At 44.3% G+C, this 14,346-nt stretch overlaps 2 protein-coding genes across 2 annotated transcripts in view; both read right to left on the bottom strand.

Annotated features, from left to right (window-relative positions):
* Nucleotides 1-4,374, bottom strand: part of LOC109707752 (protein NRT1/ PTR FAMILY 5.2-like) — a 22,865-nt gene extending 18,491 nt beyond the window's left edge. The window contains exon 1 of the mRNA XM_020229276.1: nt 4,119-4,374. Within this exon, the coding sequence (XP_020084865.1) occupies nt 4,119-4,269 (151 nt within the window). The 5' untranslated portion in view covers nt 4,270-4,374. The remainder of the gene's footprint in view (nt 1-4,118) is intronic.
* Nucleotides 8,213-8,875, bottom strand: LOC109707776. Its single transcript, XM_020229309.1, has 2 exons — nt 8,590-8,875; nt 8,213-8,493 (listed from the first exon to the last, which is right to left on the bottom strand). The coding sequence occupies exons 1-2, from the start codon at nt 8,873-8,875 to the stop codon at nt 8,213-8,215; spliced, it is 567 nt and encodes a 188-aa protein (XP_020084898.1).

Below are 14,346 nucleotides of genomic sequence, written 5' to 3'. Positions count from 1 at the left end.
AAAAAAAAAAAAAAAAACAAAAATCATATAAAATCCATATTAAAAAAATAACCCAAAAATAAGATCAATAAGAAGTTGAATAAAACATAATTTGCATCCCTAGGCTATGTTCATCTAATAACAAGAAGTCAAAATACGGATCAACCAAAAAAGAGAAAAACAGAGTAAAATTCTTGTAAGGCCCATCGGACGAAAAGTAATCCAATATAAACACTATTTACTAATAAAAATAAGCATCTACTGAACTTATGAATAAATATAAATGCTTAAACTATCTCTGTCGAGGAACTTACTTCATCTGATTCGCCGAACAACATGCGTCTTTCAAAATGTCCTAGAACGACCGAATGTAGATCAAGGTCTACCAACATCTCTACACTGTAGAAAGTACAAATAGTCACAGAACATGAAAAAACTGCTAGAACAATGATGTGAATAAGATTGAGCTCTGAATAAGGGATAAGCTAAGGCTCTGCACGGATGCATAAATATCTTATTCAGTATATCTCCATAATTTTCTTAAGAAGTTTGTATATTTCGTAGACGAAAAGTGTGATTAAATGCCTAAAATTGGATATTATTTTTGGCCTTAAGTTAATTTTTTGGGACAAAATAAATCACCATATAGATAAAATATGTTATCTTAGCAAATCATGAATATCAAGACCTCTCAAAGAGCTGAAATCAACCAGATTTCTTACAATCATTAACAGTGGCGGAGCCATTGCCGGGCCCACAGTGGCCATGGCCCCCCTAACTTTTTTCAAATTACATAGAAGTCTTTTGTAATAAAAATAAAATATTATAAATTTTAATTTTGGGGGGCCAAATTAATTCTTTTAATAAAATTGTGTCTCAATTTTTTTTTCAAATTTCTCGATCCTTTCTCTTCAACTCTTATGGTCTTGTTCCTTTTTGAGCATATTATTATTATTGTTGCTAGTAATAACTGATCAGTGAATCTGACAAAATTTTTTTCTTATTATCCAAGGTTGAATTTTTTTTTCTATCGAATCTAAATCTTGGCCTCCGAATTTTAATTTCTTGCTTCGTCCCCTGCAATCATACTAGAAAATTTTTATATATCAATAAGTTATCCTTGGATAACTAACTCTGACCTCCAAACAGGGCCTAAACGAACAGGGCAAAATGGGCCCGACAGGTAAAGTTCACAAAATACTATGCTCAGACTTCTATGTCAAACATAGATGATGAAATCACGAAAAATGGTAAAAGTCATGCACTAACCAGAATGTTCGCGACTTGATTGCAACAATCTAAAATGCTCGGATAAAAAATTATAGCAAATTAAAGTTTGAGAAACAAATTAAAGTTTAAAAACCACAAGTCCAATTAAAGTTTGAAAACGAAAAGTGCATTAAGCAAGTTTTAACAGCACATTTGAAATGCACTTGATAATACATGAGATGCAGCAACATCTAAACTAAACAATATTGTAGATATTTTCGCTAAATTAGTCACAAACACCACCTTCAAAAAAGATAAATAAATAAATCAATTAGTCACAAACATACAGGTCGATGGTGTCAAACAAGAAAAGATGATGCAAATTAACGAGAATTTGGTATTTCGAGAGGTTAATGAATTGTACAAGTTAACTACTACAACCAAAATCTATCGACGGCACACAAATATGAGGAATAAAAAAAAAAAAGAAAAAAAGAAGTTCTACTCAGGGATTATTAAAGCATAATAAAAAAAACGACCATAAAATGTAGAGAATCGGGAAGAGATAATTTACGCATTTCCAGTTCCCGCAAACAAAAAACCTTCTCTCCATCAGCGATTCACTGCAAACAACGAAAAAAAAAAAAAAAACAAAAAAACCAAAAAAAAAAGAAGAGAGCATCAGTTAGAAAATGCCAAAGAACGTATCCAGAGAATAATCGAGAGACCCTTTTGGTAACGGAACATTCCAGAGCCCACAAACCTTCTACGTACGGAGACGAAGTAGAAGCAGCACCTCTCGTCGGTGAAGCCGCCTCCGAGCAGGGAATAATGCGCTGCGACAGTACTACGTGGACAAAAAGCTTAAAAAAGGGGCTTTTTTTGCAAATAGCCTCCTGACAAATTTTATTTGCAAAAATAGTCCTATCCAAAATTTATTTATAAAAATGACCTTGGCCCTGCCATGCCAGCGCTACGTCAGCGCCACGCGGGCAGGGTCTGGGCCAGGTATTCAAGTTGAACACGGTGATTGGTTCACCGTGTCTAAACACGGTGAACCAATCACCGTGTTCATCGTGTTTCTCACACCCCGTCCGGAGTGGTAGTATTGCATTAGATACGGTGATTCGTTCACCGTGTCTAAACACGGTGAACTGTTCACCGCGTTTAGACATGGTGAATCATTTACCGTGTCCTTCACTTTCATATTTGGTCAAATACGGCTTGGCTAGTTGTATTGGATACGGACTTAGCCATTTTCGGGGGTGCTTAATACATTTGTATTGGACACAGTCAACCATTCACCGTATCCATTAGATTTGTATTGGACACGGTGAATGGATCACCGTGTCCAATACATTTGTATTGGACACGGTGATCCATTCACCGTGTCCAATACAAATCTAATGGACACGGTGAATGGTTCACCGTGTCCAATACAAATGTATTGAGCACCCCCGAAAACGGCTAAGTCCGTGTCCAATACAACTAGCCAGGCCGTATTTGGCCAAATATGGAAGTGAAGGACACGGTAAATGGTTCACCGTGTCTAAACGCGGTGAACAGTTCACCGTGTTTAGACACGGTGAACGAATCACCGTGTCTAATGCAATACTAACACCCTGGGCGGGTTGTTAGTAACACATGAACACGGTGATTGGTTCACCGTGTCTAAACACGGTGAACCAATCACCGTGTTCAACTTGAATACCTGGCCCAGACCCTGCCCGCGTGGCGCTGACGTGGCGCTGGCGTGGCAGGGCCAGGGCCATTTTTGCAAATAAATTTTGGACAAGACTATTTTTGTAAATAAAATTTGTCAGAGGGCTACTTGCAAAAAAAGCCCATAAAATTTGGTTAAGGTATGGAGCAGTAATTAATTAATAATAAATATGCACCTACAATTGGTTGAACTTGACTGCCATACCCAATCACGTGACTCCTCGGCCAACCCACGTGGATTGGATTGGCCCAAAAGATAATCCTGCTGGCCAATAAAATTCCGGCACATCAGAAAGAAAAAAAAATTAATATTCCCATAAATTCCATATCTTCTCTCTGGTGGGTTAATACTTAATAGTAGCCTAGTAGGTATGGGAATGGTCTCAAGGGTCTACAGTAGCATGTTGCCTAATAAATAAGAAATTTAAGTTGAATTGGTCGCATCGAAGCAATTAAGTGCACTTGGATGCTCTGGCTTCTTTCACTCACACACACCATTAATGGAGTGGAGCCTCAATTTCCCCCTCTAAAGAGGAGAATATTTCATAATCTTAGAACTTCAAGAACAAAAATATAATATTTAATTCAATTGTTTAGCTTTAATGGAACACACATATAGAACTATTACAAATGTAATTTAGCTTTAATAAAATTAATGTTTGGTTAGCTGAAAAGCTTACATCTTCTGCTATGGTACAAAGCGGAAGTAAGTTGTCATTTCTTTAATTTGGGTATATGGACAAGTCCGGAGCTTTTGATGTTGTGATTTTCTACTTCTACAAGTGGTTGCAATAGGATTTTGATGAAAAATCAGCTAATGATGCATCTTGTAGTAAGTAGCTCTACTAAAATAATACTTCTGTATAAGCTCCAGCCGGAAAAGAAGCCTTTTTTTTTTTTTTCATTTCTAATTACAATGAAAAGTCTTTAGGTTTTGCTGTGGTGTCTTTTTGCTTGTGTTGCGTAGAAGTTACTGTAGAAAATTTTTGATGAAATGTCACTTATTAGTGCTTTTCCTAGCAGTTGTACTTAAACAGCATTTCTATGTAAGCATTGTTATTATTATATAAAAGGAAGCAGAGAAGCAGCTAATGAATCCTACAAAAGAACATGAAGGAAAATGAATGGCAAGTCACATAGACATATAGAGAGAGAGATAGAGAGAGAGAGAGAGAGAGAGAGAGAGAGAGAGTTCAATTCATGATTACCCACAACAAAGGAGCAAGCAGTCCAACCACCTCTCGTGGATCTAAGAACAGGGTTTCCCTTGAGATCCACTGATCCATCTTTTGTGTACTCCCCTCGCCTTGACTCCGCGTCAACAGCAGCGGCGGCAGTGGCGGCGGCGCTCTCGGCCATTTATATGGCGCTGCAGAGGCCCTATAGGGAAATAAGAATAAGAAGGAAGGGAGCATATATGGCCTTTATGAGATGAACTATAAGCTTTTATAGAATCCCTTTCCTCCCCGCCCCCTCCCCGAAATTTGGTGGATAAATTAATCATGATTTTAATGCCCACTGAATTAACCGCGAGTTTCATTGGGCATGGACATGGACAAATAAATGAGATCCAACCGCCAGTGATTTACTATAGTGTGTACTATCACGTATTGTTTACTAGTCCTATTTGGGCCTCCAAATAAGATATTTAAAAATAATTTATTCGGTATAAAAATTATTTGGTCAATTTGTATAAAAATTCACTAATTTTGCGATTTTATAAAAATGAGCCACTATATTAAATTTTACTGACTTGAACCGAATTTTTAACAAACTGACCAAAATATTTTTATTCCTTTCTCTCTCTCTTTCTCTCTCTCTCTCTTTTCTTTCGTTCTTTTTTTTTCTCTTTGACCTCATCGCCTCCTCCACCGCCTCCGCAGCCCTCAGTGACGGTAACAAGGACGGCGCCACCTCCTTTTCCTCCATCTCCTCCTCTGTCGATGCCGGAGAATGAGAAGAAGAACTCGGAGCGGGCCCAGGTGAGGGCGGAGCAAACGGAGGTGATGAGGCCGTTGCTGAGGAGGTACGTACTCGCCATTCATGAGAGTGAGGAAAAAAGACGGTCCATCTCTAAGGAGCGAACAAAGATGGAAAGAGTAGGGAAAAAAAAGAATAAAAAGTAAAAAATGAAGAAGAAGCTTTTCTTCTCTTTAAAAGGCCATTATATATTATTGCTGTTACCGAAAAGTTTAAGAATCAGAGAAAAAAGAAGAAGATGAATGCTGCACTGTTAAAATAAAATTGCACTATTTTATAAGAAAAGTACACTGTTTAATATTAACATTTCACGATTTGAAATAAAAATTACACTCTTTGAAATAAAAGTTGCACTCTTAATTTCAACAAAAATTACATAATTTCAGAGAAAATTGTACTATATCCAACCCTTATCGGCGTTATCTCCTCATCATCATCATCATCTTCTTCTTCTTCTTCTTCCCTTGACCACTTCCCCTCCCTCCCCGTCCAACCTCCATTCTCACCAACGCGAGCCTCTCTACCCAGCACGCCGCATTGGAGTGCCGAAACATGAAAACGACCTTATCGCCTCTGTCAACTCCGCACTCACCTAGCCCCGCTCTGAGTTCTCCTTCTTTTTCTCCTTCTCCGGTGTTAGCGGAGGCGGAGGTGGATGAAGAGAAGGCGATGCCACCCTCGTTACCTTCGTTAAGGGCCGCCAGCGCCAGCGGAAGAGGAGGTGGCGCCGCCCTTACCGTCGCCGCAGGCCACGGAGGCAGCGGAGGAGGCGATGAAGGTCAGAGAGAAAAAAAATGAAGGAAAAAAAAAAGAAAAGAGAGGTAAGTCGTTTTCGTGTTTCGTCGCTCCGGTGTAGCGTGCTGGATAGAGAGGCTCGCATTAGTAAGGATGGCGATAGGAGGGGGAGGGAGAGGAGAAGGGGGAGGGGAAGGAAAAGGTCAAGGAAATAGGAGGAAGAAGAAGAAGAAGAAGAGGAAGAAGAAGAAGAAGAAGAAGAAGAAGAAGAAGAGGCGATGTCACGGCCCGCGACCGCCTATTTGGTAGGCACAGGCTCGACGACAGTCGCCGAACGGACAGAGTCTCCCCTATCCGCCCAAGGTGAACAAAGATCATCATGTACATCTAGTTACCCAGGAATAACTTCAACAACATATATGATCAAGCGAGTATTAAAATACAAGCGAGTAAGAGAGAGAGTCTAACTATCACATTGCATTCAATCATTTAATACATATTTCCCACCAAGCTATACATCATTGATTACATCTTGCATCAAACAGATACATAACATCTCATAATACATGATCTCTCTAGCAACCTCACCAAAAGACATAAATCTCTCAATTATATACATGCTACATCAAAGTAGTACTCGACTCTAATGCAAAGTAGGAGGTAGCTATGCCCTTACCGCAGTCCTCGACCGGCGCGCTCGAACTCGACCCTGCAACAAAGTGGGATGATAACTAAATAAATAGTTTCCAGTGGGTTCGGCCACCGACGCCGCCGATTTTTTCACTAGGTCTAAGCAGGCATAAGTAGTAAAGGGTTAGCGATAAATATGTAAACATCTAGCATACTACTATGCCTTTGTAATATGAACAATAAAGAACAGGTAAGGTAAACATGTAATAGTATCTACTATGCTCATGATGAATGTTATTTACCTTTGTTTTCATAACCCAATCATACCGGCTCACCCGAAGGTTAAGCCTCTACTCACACAACCAACTATGCATTGTGAGGAGGCGTCCGCTGCTCTCACCCGGAGCTGTCTATGGGACAACTACGTCTGTCCCTAACCGTGAAGAACTTCGAAGACCACAGCTTGGGTGGAGCTACCACTACCAAGCTAACAGACGAATGTGAGCATGATCCAATCCTCTAACCCGAGGATACCCCACCAACTAGTGGTAATCCAATCCGGGAACAACACCGATCCCAACCTCATATCCGAGTAATCACATTGCCTCTAGCTAATGCCACAAGTTCACATTGTCTCTAGCTAATGCCATAATGTCATAAGTTTTTCCATTCACATGTCAATTGCCACTTTCCAATGCCACAATGTTCAAGTTGTTGTCATGCCACTATAGAGCCCCTTGTCCGCATCCGATCCCCACATCACATAGCACAATGTTCCATCTCATTCACATATATATATATATGTATATATGTATATATGTATATATATATATATATATATATATATATGTATATATGTATATATATATATATCAATCTCATGAGAGCAAGCAAGGAAAGGAATAAATGACAACCTACTCTATAATGCATGCATACTACATGAACTAGAATGGCCAAAGAAGCAACTAAGGCATAGAAAGAAATCTGGATGTTCCGGATAGCACCCCCCACCTCTAAATAGTCCCAAGGTGTGAGAATCCTAGTTTCGTGATTTTTGAACACCGCCTCGGTCTTCCAGGCGGAAACGAAGCCAAAATGGTCTTTTTCTCCAATATCTTCGCGTAGCCTCAACGGATTGCCGAACCGAGGCTACCAATGCGTCAGAATGCCTAGAAATTAGGTTTACGTAGGTTCAATTTACCTAACATATAGCAAAACCCCCTCTTTGATCCGAGATTCCTCTACTTGCAAGAATACACTAAATAATCCCATGATTCAAGCAAATAGCATCTAGTTAGCATCTAGAAACCCATCTAGATCAAATCCTAGGGCATTTAAACCAAACCTCAAAGATCTACCATTAGAGATCTAGGAGCTCACCTCAACAAGCTTTCTCCACTAGCAAGGAAGAAGAAGAAAATGAAACTCTACCTTCTAGCACCCTTCTCCACTAACTTTTCCTCTTGGATCCACCCTAAGAGAGAGAGAGAGAGAGAGCTATCTTAGAGAGAGAGAGAGAGAGCTAGTTTAGGTTGCAAGTGTGAGGGAAATGAGAGAGGAGAAGGCCAACCCAGTTCTATAGCCCCTTCTCATGCCACAATTGCATAAAACCTCTCAAACAACCAAAGTTACTCACTGTCCGCACTGGGCATTTTCGGGCTACGGGGACCGGACCCTCTAGAGGGACCGGACCCCGAGAGCAAATTTCTTTTCAAAATTTTTGGGATTTCTCCTCAATGCTCTCCGAGGCCCTCAACACCCTTAGAAGCTATTCTAACGCATTCGGACTTTTCCGAAGCGTTTCGAAGCCAATAACTCCGCACTTTGGTCAATTCCGACCGAAGTTCGGATTCGTACGTACCGAGAATCCAATATCTTACATCCTCCCATCCTTAAAAGGAGTTTCGTCCGCGAAACACCACGCGCTTAAACTAATACGCATACCTTAATCCAAATCCTAGAAAAGATGAGGATGGTGCTTTCTCATCGCCTCCTCGAGCTCCCAAGTAGCCTCCCGATCATCATGGTTGCTCCATTGGACTTTGACATATGAAATCTCACGGTTCCGCAGCTTCCTCACCTCATGAGCAATGATGCGCACCGGGAACTCCTCATAAGTCATATTCTCTTGAAGCTCGGGCGGTTCGAACAAGAGCACATGCTCGGGATCGTGAACGTATTTGCAGATATTTGAAATGTGGAATGCACTATGAACTTCTGCAAGCTCGGGCGGCAATGCTAACCGATAAGCCACCGCACCAATCCGTTCTAGTACCTCCTACGGTCCGATGTAATGGGGACTTAGCTTTTCCCGAGCTCCAAACCTCTTCACACCCATCATAGGCGAAACTTTTAAGAAGACGCGGTCTCCAACCGCGAACTCAAGGTCTCTCCGACGCCGATCCGCATAATTCTTCTGCCTAGCTTGCGCCGTAAACATCCTTCGGCGAGCAAGGCGGACCTTCTCTTCCACCTCTCGCAACACATTGAGGCCCAAGGCTATCCGCTCGTCCACCTCGCTCCAGTGTATAGGGGAACGACACTTCCTCCCGTAGAGAGCTTCAAACGGGGCCATTCCTATACTAGCTTGATAACTATTGTTGTAGGCGAACTCGGCCATCGTTAGGTGCTCATGCCAACCACCCCGATAGTCAGTGACATACGCTCACAACATATCCTCTAACACTTGGATCGTTCTCTCTGACTGTCCATTGGTTTGAGGATAAAATGCGGTGCTAAAATCGAGTCGTGTGCCAAGTGCTGTTGCAAGCTTTTCCAAAAGTGAGATGTGAACCGGGGGTCTCGATTCGACACAATTGACTTTGGAACCCCATGAAGCCTCACTACCTCGTCGAGGTAAACCTGTGCCAACTTGTCTCGCGACCAAGTAGTGTGGATCGGTAAAAAGTGCGCCGACTTGGTCAAATGATCCACCATTATCCAAATAGTATCGTGGCCACTCGACGAACGGGCAACCCGACCACGAAATCCACAGTGATATCCTCCCATTTCCAAACAGAAATTGGTAAACTTTAAAGTTTTTCCACTGAAAATCGGCATTCCGCCTTGACTTGCTGCATACAAGGTATTGCGCCACATAGCGTCCAATATCTCCTCTCATCCCCGGCCACCAATAGTGCGCTCTCAAATCCTCGAACATTTTGGTGCCGCCCGGGTGGACGCTATAGGAAAACCGATGTGCCTCGTCCAAAATCAACCTTGGGATTTCTTCATTATCCGGCACACACCACCGGTTTCGGTACCGAAGAGTGCCATCGGTGCCAATGCTAAAATCCCCAAGGCGACCACTCTCGATGTCGCGCCGCACCTTTTGGAGACTTATATCCGCGGATTGCAATTCCTTGATTCGTTCCAACAAGGTCGGTTGGACAACGAGAGCCAACAGTATAGTCAGAACCTCCAGAGCTACAACTTCAAGGTCCATTCGCCACATTTCCTTCCACAAGGGCTCCTGATTGGTGACCCATAACGCGAGGTTCTCCATCGACTTTCTGCTAAGCGCATCCGCTACTACATTTGCCTTCCCAGGGTGGTAAAGGATTGTAACATCGTAATCCTTTAATAATTCCAACCACCTGTGCTGTCGCATATTGAGTTCCTTCTGAGTGAACAGATATTTCAAACTCTTGTGGTCTGTGTATAACTCGCAACGCGCTCTATAAAGGTAGTGTCTGCACAACTTGAGTGCGAAGACCACCGCTGCCAACTCCATGTCATGAATGGGATAGTTCTTCTCATGGTTTTTCAACTGGCGGGATGCATAAGCAATCACCTTCCCGCATTGCATCGGAACACACCCAAGCCCCTGGTAGGATGCGTCGCTATAAACCACAAAGTCCTCTCCCTGGACCGGTAGGGCTAGTATCGGAGTCAACGTCAACCTTTCCTTTAATTCCTTGAAGCACTGCTCACAATCGTCACTCCAAACGAACTTCGCGCCCTTCTGAGTGAGACGAGTAAGTGGAACACGATTTTTGAGAATCCCTCCACAAACTGTCTATAGTAGCACTACAAACTTCTAACACATTAGTCGGGCGAGGCCAATCCTTAATCGCCCCCGCTTTCCTTGGGTCAACAGATACACCACCCTCGAAAATGACGTGCCCTAAGAAAGCAACCTTCCTAAGCCAGAAGTCGCACTTCTTCAACTTTGCATAGAGCTTTTCCTCCCGAAGGACTTGTAGCACAATCCTCAAATGTTCCGCGTGCTCCTCGTCGCTACGTGAGTAGACCAAGATGTCATCTGTGAATACCACCACAAATCGGTCCAAATAAGCTCTAAACACACGGTTCATCAAATCCATGAACGCTGCCGGGGCATTTGTAAGCCCAAATGGCATGACCGTGAACTCGTAGTGCCCGTACCATGTTCGAAACGCGGTCTTATGCACATCATCTGGCTTGATCTTTAACTGATGATAGCCGGACTGGAGATCAACCTTCGAGTAAACCCGCGACCCTTGCAACTGATCAAACAAGTCGTCGATACCAGGCAACGGGTACTTATTCTTAATCGTGACTTTATTGAGATCACGATAATCAACACAAAGACGAAAGGATCCGTCGTCCTTCTTTACAAACAGCACCGGGACTCCCCAAGGTGATACACTCGGCTTCACGAACCCTTTATCGACTAGATCCTGCAATTGAGCCTTCAATTCCTCTAACTCGGTCGGTGCCATTCGATATGGAGCCTTCGAAATTGGCGCCGTCCCGGGGACCAAGTCTATAACGAACTCGATCTCTCGATCCAGTGGCAATCCCGGTAACTCCGCAGGAAAGACATCTGGAAACTCCCGGACCACGGATATATCCTCAAGTGCCGGAGTCACCTTATTGACCTCCACAACGGTCGCTAAGTAAGCTGCGCAACCGCTGCTAACCAACTTTCTCGCCCTTGTCGCCGACACCGTCGCGGCGAAGCATGAGCTCTTGCATGCTCGATAGGCGAACTCCTCCTATCCTGGCTCACGAAAGTTATCACCTTGTTCTTGCAGTCGATAGACGCATAATACTTCGAGAGCCAGTCCATGCCTAATATGATGTCGAAGTCCTTCAACTTCTTGAGCACTAACATCCGTGTCGACATGATCCAGTTGCCCACCTGCACTGGACACGCCAAGCATTCCTTCCGAATAACAAATGCATGCCCGGGGCCCTTTACTCGCCAAGTGCTTTCACTCAATTGTATCTCTATACCATGCATTTGTGCAAATGGCCTACTGATGAATGAGTGCGTAGCACCTGTATCAAACATAGCCCTGGAGCGAACTCCGTTAATCAAAACCATACTTGCCACGACGTCACGGTCGACGACCTCCGCAGGTTCCTCCACTTGCGCCGCAAACACTCGGCCACTTGGAGCCGGCTGAGGCGCCTCAGACTGACGTGGCGCCAACACACATCCAGCAGACATCGCAGCGGGAGGAGCTCCACCAAACTATCTCGGAGTCGCCGGAGCGGATGCAACAGACGGGGCAGGCGACGATCCTTCTGGGCACTGCCGGCCTATATGTCCCGCCTGACCATACCTGAAGCACCGTCTCGCCTTATGTTCACAGTTGATTGGCCGATACTCCCCGCCACAGATCACACACCTCAAGGGTCCACGGCTCTTGGACTGTCCCTTTGGATACTTCGGGGGCTTCTTGGAACTTGACTGTCCCCCTGAACTACCGCCGGGCCGCTTCTTCCCCTTGTCCTTCTCGAACGCCTAGAGCTCCTCCTGCACGCAAGCGTTCCCGTGCTCGACCCATAAGGCACGATCCAACACCTCCGCAAAAGTGCGGAACTTGAAAGCATGCACCATCCGAAATATATCGGGCCGGAGTCCCCCCACAAAGCACTCCGCCCGATCCTGCTCGGTCCGTGCCACATCCGGGACACAATTCAGGAGATGAGTGAACTCTCGCTCATACTCCCGAACTGTACGATTGCCCTGTTTGAGCTTCCGAAAATCCTCCCGCATCTTTCTCTTATTACTGTCGGGAAAATACTCCACAAATATCAACCCCGGAAACTCCTCCAAATCAATCGGGGGAAGGTCCAGAGATCGATCTTGTTTCACCCTCCTCCACCAGACTCGAGCCCTCTTCTCGAAGCAATGAGTGGCCAAGTGTACTTTATCTCGTTTCAAGGTGTAGATGTCCTCGAACAATGTCTCCATCGTGGCTAACCAAGTCTCCACGACCCAAGGGTCTATTACCTCGCCATCAAACGTCGGAGGGTGGAATTTCATAAACTTGGTAAGAGCCGTGTAGCCACGCTCCCGCTCAGCCTCCTCAGCGGCCGCATCAAGTACTGACGAACCCGAAGCCACGGGAGGAACACAAGCCGGCGAAGGACATGCCGCAATCGGGGCTGCCGCAATGCCCACACCCTCAATCGCATTGGGCGCGCGAGCCGAGGGCGCGGGCGGATCACGGCCTTCAGTCGCCGTTGTCGCCGTCGCCGCTACTTGCCGCTCCATAAGCTCTTGGAGCCGCTCAAACCGATCCTCTTGGCACTCCACCACACCAACTAGTGCAGTCATCTGCGCCCACAACTCCTGCACCTCACTAGATCCAACTTGCTCAGGCACCTCCAAAGGCGGTGCCAGAGTGGATCACGTCACGGGGCATCTCGGTGGTGCCATAGCTCCTGAAACACAACATACGTTAATTACCATAACCCACGACCCTACGCAAAATAGGAACAAACGACTCGACACCCAATCCGGCGGAAGCTCACAAGCATACTCATTCCCAATTCCTAGTGTTATGTTGTTGGCCGCCAACACAACTCACTCGAAGTGAGGACAAATATTACTTGAATCCATCTCTACTAACCACTAGAGACATATACAACTATACCCAATTAACTTATTTTCCGCCACGACACATAGGTCCACGTCACTAACGCACCTATGTCCTTAGAGTTTACCGTCCTAGGGTCTCCTGGGTACATCCTAGACTTCTCTCTTTTACCGCTCTGATACTATAATCTGTCACGGCCCGCGACCGCCTATTTGGTCAGCACGGGATCGGCGACAATCGTCGAACGGGCAGAGTCTCCCCTGTCCGCCAAAGGCGAACAAATATCATCATGTACATCTAGTTACCCAGGAATAACATCAACAACATACATGATCAAGCGAGTATTAAAATACAAGCGAGCAAGAGAGAGAGTCTAACTATTACATTGCATTCAATCATTTAATACATATTTCCCATCAAGCTATACATCATTGATTACATCTTGCATCAAATAGATACATAACATCTCATAATACATGATCTCTCTAGCAACCTCACCAAAATACATAAATCTCTCAATTATATACATGCTATATCAAAGTGGTACTCGACCCTAATGCAAAGTAGGAGGTAGCTAGCTAACTAGGGCGCTATGCCCTTACCGCGGTCCTCGACCGACGCGCTCGAACTTGACCCTGCATCAAAGTGGGATGAGAACTAAATAAATAGTTCCCAGTGGGTGCGGCCACCGACGCCGCCGATTTTCCCACTAGGTCTAAGCAGGCATAAGTAGTAAAGGGTTAGCGATAAACATGTAAACATCTAGCATGCTACTATACTTGCGCAATATGAACAATAAAGAACAGGTAAGGTAAACATGTAATAGTATCTACTATGCTCATGATGAATGCCATTTACCTTTCTTTTCATAACCCAATCATACCAGCTCACCCGAAGGTTAAGCCTTGACTCACACAACCAACTACGCATTGTGAGGAGATGTCCGCTACTCTCACCCGGAGCCGTCTGCGGGACAACTACGTCTGTCCCTAACCGTGAAGTACTTCAAAGACCACAACTTGGGTGGAGCTACCACTACCAAGCTAACAGACGAATGTGAGCATGATCCAATCCTCTAACCCGAGGATACCCCACCAACTAGTGGTAATCCAATCCGGGAATAACACAAATCCCAACCTCATATCCGAGTAATCACATTGCCTCTAGCTAATGCCACAAGTTCACATTGTCTCTAGCTAATGCCACAAGTTCACATTGTCTATAGCTAATGCCACAATGTCATAAGTTTTCCCATTCACATGTCAATTGCCACTTT

This window comes from Ananas comosus, linkage group 3 (genome assembly GCF_001540865.1).
Source record: "Ananas comosus cultivar F153 linkage group 3, ASM154086v1, whole genome shotgun sequence".
Lineage (NCBI taxonomy): Eukaryota > Viridiplantae > Streptophyta > Magnoliopsida > Poales > Bromeliaceae > Ananas > Ananas comosus.
This window is presented reverse-complemented; position numbering and strand designations above follow the sequence as displayed.

Bases quoted from the DNA above. Each gene is read 5' to 3' on its own strand.
- LOC109707776 (XM_020229309.1), bottom strand. From the start codon at position 8,875: ATGGCCGAGTTCGCCTACAACAATAGTTATCAAGCTAGTATAGGAATG. The intron at 8,494-8,589 runs GTGTGAAGAGGT...CTTATCGGTTAG, and splicing joins AAAAGTTTCGCCTATGATGG to CATTGCCGCCCGAGCTTGCA.